The following is a 6000-nucleotide window of genomic DNA, read 5'->3' on the forward strand; positions in this document are numbered from 1 at the left end:
TACTTGCTTCTCTGCTGTTGCACAAGAGCTAGTATCGCTGGCTCACAGCGAGGCAGTGCTGGAGATTCCTCTCCTCTCGTTCCCCCGCCCCTCTCCATTCACTTAACACAGCGGCCGTTCAGCACTAAACGACCACTGTTTACACTGAACGATCAGCGATCAGAATTTGAAGCTGCATAAAATCCTAAACAATGATCGTTCAGTGTAAACAGCGGTCATTCAGTACTGAACGGCCGCTGTGTTAAGTGAATAGAGAGGGGCGGGGGAGAGGGAGGAGTGAAATCTCCAGCCCCCCCGACACCCTGCTGGCCACTCTGTCAGAGAGCCAGTGATATTCGCTCCTGTGTAACAGCATGGGAGTGAGTAGGACGAGTGGCGGGCAATGTTTGCCCAACATTTCCCCCCTGTAAATAGGGCTTTAAAGGGAACCTGAAGTCACAGGCAGTACGAACCCAGGACAGATCTGCACAGCGCCCCCATGCAAGTATTATTCTGAAACACTGCGGCGCTTCAGAATAAACACATTTTTAAGTTTGCCTGTTTCATTCGGGAAAAGTGCTCTTGAGTCAAAGAGCTGGACCGAACTAGACCACCTAGGGTGACGGCTCCTCTCCCTGCTTGTGTATAGGGAGAGAGCTGTCAGTCAACATGTTGCAGACCGGGATTCCCAGCGTGGCCTTTCTCTTTGACTCATTAGCTTTGTTCTTCAGTCAATCTGGCAAACTTCAAAGCCTGTTTATTCAGAAACGCTGCAGCATTTCAGAATGACATTATACTGGGGGGCGCTGTGCAGACCTGTCCTGGGTTCATGCTGCCCATTTTGCTTCTGTGACAGGTTCCCTTTAACTTGAGACTACAGAATTCCTTTTGTGTGAAGACCCTTCCCTGCAGCATCCATCTTTTATGTTCTAGCACATATACATCGGCATTGAGCTTTGGTTTGTAAATGCTAAACATTGGGAATGAGTTTGTACGGGATGGTAGTTGTGTACAAGTATTGGCATCTGCTTCGGACGGGTGCCCTTTAAGAAGATGACGCATAAAGAAGTGCTATTAAGTCATATCCAATTCTTCCATGTTTTCGACTCAGATGCTCCAACTCTAAGGAGTTATTAAACAAAACAAAGTTATAAATACATAATAGGTAGCTATAAAATTGATGGGCATCCAAGCAGTGGGACCCCCACCAATCATGAGGACTGGGATTCTGAAGGTCCCCAAAAAGTGAAGTATTTGAACATGTGCACTGCTGCTCAATTAATTTCAATAGGGCTGTCACACATAGCAGAGTGCTTATCTTTGACTATCTCTGGCAGTCCCATTGAAATAAATGGAGCGGCAGTGCACATGTGTGACCACTTCACCATTCAAGAACCTTCAGGAATCTCTCATCTCGTGGTTGTTGGGGGTCCCAGCAGTCAGATGTCCATTAATCTTAAGAAAAATTGCATTACGTGCTCCATTTGGTGTCTTGGTACAAAAACAAGTAAGGAAGCAGCATAAAACCTCAGTGAGTGGTTGTAAATAATAGAGAATACAATGTAATTTAACTGTAAACTGTTGTAAATGTTTTTAAATTACAGAGGTTTTATGCTGCTTCCTTACTGTTTTCAGTGTCAGATATGAATGGAGGTCTGTTCATTAGTTATTCCTTACCCTGTGGATAGAGGATAACTGTATTTTGTGGGACAACCCCCTTAAAAAACACTCATTACTATGACAGACATCAATGAATGAGGACATTTTCATAATTCCCTGATAGAGTTTGAAGAGTGATTATATTTGCATCCACTTATCAGACTCCAAAGGGAGCAGGCAGGGGTGCAAAAGAAGCACGTAAGGCCCGTTTACATGCAATAATTATTGCTCAAAACTCATTCAAACTATTGCAAATGAGTGATAATTGTTGCGTGTAAACACTACCTTTGTGCACTTTTCATCTGGAGGATGATTTTAAGGTGAACTTAAAATCCATTGTTTAATCGCAGAGACCTAAATTATCTCTGAACAGACCGCATACTGTTCTGCCGAGAGCCCCCACCAGAACACTGCAGCTGTGTACAGAGCTCAGACCACATGCTGGGCTCTGCAAACAGCTCTTGGAGGCCCTCTTACATGCAAATGAAGATGATAAAGTGTTAATGGATATTGATGAGGAGCGCTAAACGCTCAAAAATAGAACAGACGCAGCTCGAAAATCGCGGCGCTGAAATCGAGTAGCTGTCTGAGCGGTTCCATTGAAAACAATAGAAGCGCTATACTGCGGTTAGCTGAAAGCTCCACGCTAATCGCCATAAAAAATATCTGTGTGAGGAAGGCCTCAGGCCCCTCTCACACAGGCGCGTGAAAAAACACAGCATTTTTTAACACTAAGTTTTGTGCGTTTTCAGCTGCGCTGACATGCGTTTTTGACAGCGTTTGACTGCATTTCAGCACAGTTATAAACGCAGCCAAGCAAACGGATACTGAAATAACACAGTCAAAAATGCTGCTGAAAATGTTGTACCCACATGCTACCGTGTATTTAGCAGCGCTGAGAACGCACCCCATTCATTTCAATGGGCAAAGCATCGCGTTTTAAAACGCATGAAGAAAGAACAGACCGCGCTCGAATAACGCAGCGTTGAAAACTCTTGTCTGAGAAGCCCCATTGACATCAGTGGTAGTGGTTGACAGCATTTAGCGCTGCACTCCTAATGCAGCGTTACACGCAAAGAAAAGCACCTGTGTGACAGCGGCCGGAGAATGTATTGTGTTGTAACTATGACATTTTGATGTGGACATTTAGGCATCAAAGGACTTGGTTACAAAAGGGTTGAATATCCATTTTCAGTCATTCGCAGGAAGGGTACTGTTGGTCTAGGTTGATTTTGAAAGCACAAGGATACCGAGCACTTTCTTCATTAGGAACGTTGCCTCCATTCTCCCACTTTCACAATTACTGTATCTCTTTAGTTGTCTACATTTTCCCTTTTCCAGTCTTATTCCTGTACTTCTCTTGAGCTGTTCCTCATCCTAATGTAGCACGCGGAACTTCTACCACAAGAGATCTATAGAGTGTTGTACACCTTTAACATGGGGGTACATGTTCATATTGGGCATTATTACTGTTTTCATGAACAGTCCAGGAGAAATGAATATACCCGGTGGGGCCTGAATGGGCAGTGCATGACTCCCGTTTTGGTGGTCTTCCAAGCCCTACACCCCTCACTGCTGACAACTCCGCATCCATATCTCCTGGAGTGGTTCTTTCTATAGAAATAGAAACTGACCACCATGTTTCTCTTTCATTAGATGTTAGCTGCCTTTCCCACATCTCGTTACCCAGAAGTCTGTTGGAGCTCCTACAGTGTCCTCTAGGGCACTGCCATCGCTGCAGTCAGTCCATGTTTACTATCGTTTATCCAAAGCTCTTCCCCCTGAGAGAGACGCCTATGGCTGGACTACATCAAGGGTAATCCTTAGATCATAAAAATGGGCACTTTGTTACATGACAATGGGGTCGGTTTTGGGATTATCCTATGTATGAGAGTGAGGGTTTACACCGCTTTATTAGAAGCAGTTGACTCTAGTTTTTTATCTAATGGTCTTTGGTATACTCATTCCTACTTTCCTTCCTTTTCTACAACCAATAAGATATGACTTTATAGATTCTGGAAGTTGAGGATAAAAAAATAAAATAAATGTATAATATACTAGTGCAGTCTCATTTGATTAGAGTTGAGGTAAGTAAGAAGTCAGCTGGTAGCTCCACAGCAGTCGGGTATTGTAGTCACAACCACCCACTCACTGCAGGTAAAGGTACCTTTACACGGGATGGCTAACGGCCGAAGAATCACTCGAAAGAACAAACTGGTTGAACAAAAGTCATATAGTGTAAAGTCACAGTCATTCGTATTTGAACAACTTGCAAAGGAATTTACATAGAGATGTATGTGTTGTGCGGAAACACTGCGGTGTTTGAAGTCTGTCTGACTATGGAACGGCGCTCTTAAGTCAGAGACAGGCTACGCCTGCCCGCACCATGCGGACTAAGAGCGCTCTCCCCGTACACAAGCAGGGAGAGGAGCTATCAGTCTTCATTGCTGGGTGGGGAGAGCCCGGTGCGGCCCGCCTCTTCGACTCAAGAGTTTCATTCCCGAGTCAAACTTCAAAGTGTGTTAATAACACTTACATGGCGGCACTGTACAGATCTCTCCTGGGTTCATTCTGCCCGTCGTTTGAGCAGTATAAGCCCTGTGACAGATTCCCTTTAATCCTATAGGGTTAAACACCATTTCACTGTAGAATGCAAATTGGGGAACTGGCGTTTTTCTATTAGTACATATGCTTATTTTGTGTAGCGTAGGATAACGCCCGCACTCCTCATACCTCCTTTTGCTTTTTCTTGCAGGAGAACAGCTGTCAGTTTTGTGGCCTACTGCTGCTCCACCCAGTGTCTCCAGACATTCGATCTACTTAGTTGATATTTGTTTTCTCTGGCAATATTGGACTATCCCATCCTGCCCCATCATCTTAAAACAAGCAACAACCAGCAGTGATAATATCCTAAATGTGCAAATTAGTTTGAGTAATTTGGGGACTAATGATGTTCCTACTGACGACGCTCTTACACTAACTGTCCATCCCCGCGGGTTCTTCAATAAAGACTCCTTTCTCCTTGTGTGTTTTCGGATGAATCATACATACCACAGGGAGGTGGCTATGCCATCCAAAATACTCATGAAAGATGTGATTTAACAAACAGGCCTTAACCATTACTCAGAAGTGACACCATAAATATTAAATAATGAAGGATCAGGCAAGGATATGTGCAATAGTAAAAAAAAAATGATTGCCATTTGGCAGCACACAGTCTACAGCTTTAATAGACTTAGTTGTACACGGCCACAGCCACAGAGCTTTGCTGTGGTATGCCTTGCATATGAGGCCTTATATGTTTCTTTATGTATCAAAAATCACCTATTAGTAATATTATGTCCACGATCAGAACACAAGGCGCAAGAAAGTCTTTACTGAATTACCAAACTCACAGTAATCCAGCGGGTAACGCGTCAGCGCTGCAAATGTAGAATCGTTGGCAGCGCTGGACCGTTTCCTAGTACTGGGTCGGCCTTTGTATCCTCCGTATCCTGACAGTAACAATGGTGCTTCACGAAGATGAAAGATTTTAGAATCTTGCCTTTTAACTATTTCACTGCCACAACCAGAGCAAATCAATTCTACAAAGCTTTTACCCGGTAGGTTTGCAGATGTTTTCAGGATCACACGCGCCGCCCGCAAATCTCTCAGCACTGCGTGTCGATAGAACACCGTGGCTGCTGACCAGACATCGTATAATAAAAGGCACTGGAATAGATCATCATTTCTAACGACCTCATCCCAGAAACATCTCAATAAAATATGGACTGAAATAAAGCTGCTTTTTATGTGAAAAGCCCAGCCTGTTCAATGATTATTTGCACCTTTACTACATAAGGAGTGAAGAGGCCGAACGCCATATCCTACCACTCCCTTCTGTACAGGATGAGAGGCCGAGCATTTTACTCTTCCCGCTGATCTGACATTGGCATTCGTGTTTTCAGGGGCTTTGTGGTTGAAGAAGTTACATGCTTCCCGGTTGTGTTGAAAAGAACAATCGTACCTGTACAGTGCTCCGTCAAGTTACTGTACTGTATTCATTTGTTCCGGGACGATCATAGTTGAAACTATTGTAACATGAGACTGTAAGTTTGGAGAAAACTAAGAATTGGTTCCAAAGCCCCCAAAATGTTCCCCGAAAATTAAGGATAAATGCAAATAAGCAGATAATTAAACTATATATTACATAAAAGCTGTAAATCACTTTTATATGATAAGGACAGGAGTCGGAGAAATAACAGGGGGCCAACCTCATTCAGCTGTCCAAAGGAGCAACTCATCCAGGCACAGGTGAAGTGTGGTGTAGAACATGGAGTACTGCACTCACTATGTTGTAGAGAGATGCTACCAGACAGTCAA

General features: G+C 43.8%; 1 protein-coding gene across 2 annotated transcripts in view; it reads left to right on the forward strand.

The window, feature by feature from the left end:
- LRRC28 (leucine rich repeat containing 28) overlaps nucleotides 1–4663 on the forward strand; it is a 47173-nt gene extending 42510 nt beyond the window's left edge. For both annotated transcript variants that reach the window (XM_066592850.1, XM_066592851.1), the window contains 2 exons: nucleotides 3295–3454; nucleotides 4394–4663. In XM_066592850.1, the coding sequence (XP_066448947.1) occupies nucleotides 3295–3454; nucleotides 4394–4466 (233 nt within the window). In that variant the 3' untranslated portion in view covers nucleotides 4467–4663. The remainder of the gene's footprint in view (nucleotides 1–3294; nucleotides 3455–4393) is intronic.
- The last annotated feature ends 1337 nt before the right edge of the window (nucleotides 4664–6000 follow it).

Source organism: Eleutherodactylus coqui, chromosome 2 (assembly GCF_035609145.1).
Source record: "Eleutherodactylus coqui strain aEleCoq1 chromosome 2, aEleCoq1.hap1, whole genome shotgun sequence".
Taxonomy (NCBI): Eukaryota; Metazoa; Chordata; class Amphibia; order Anura; family Eleutherodactylidae; genus Eleutherodactylus; species Eleutherodactylus coqui.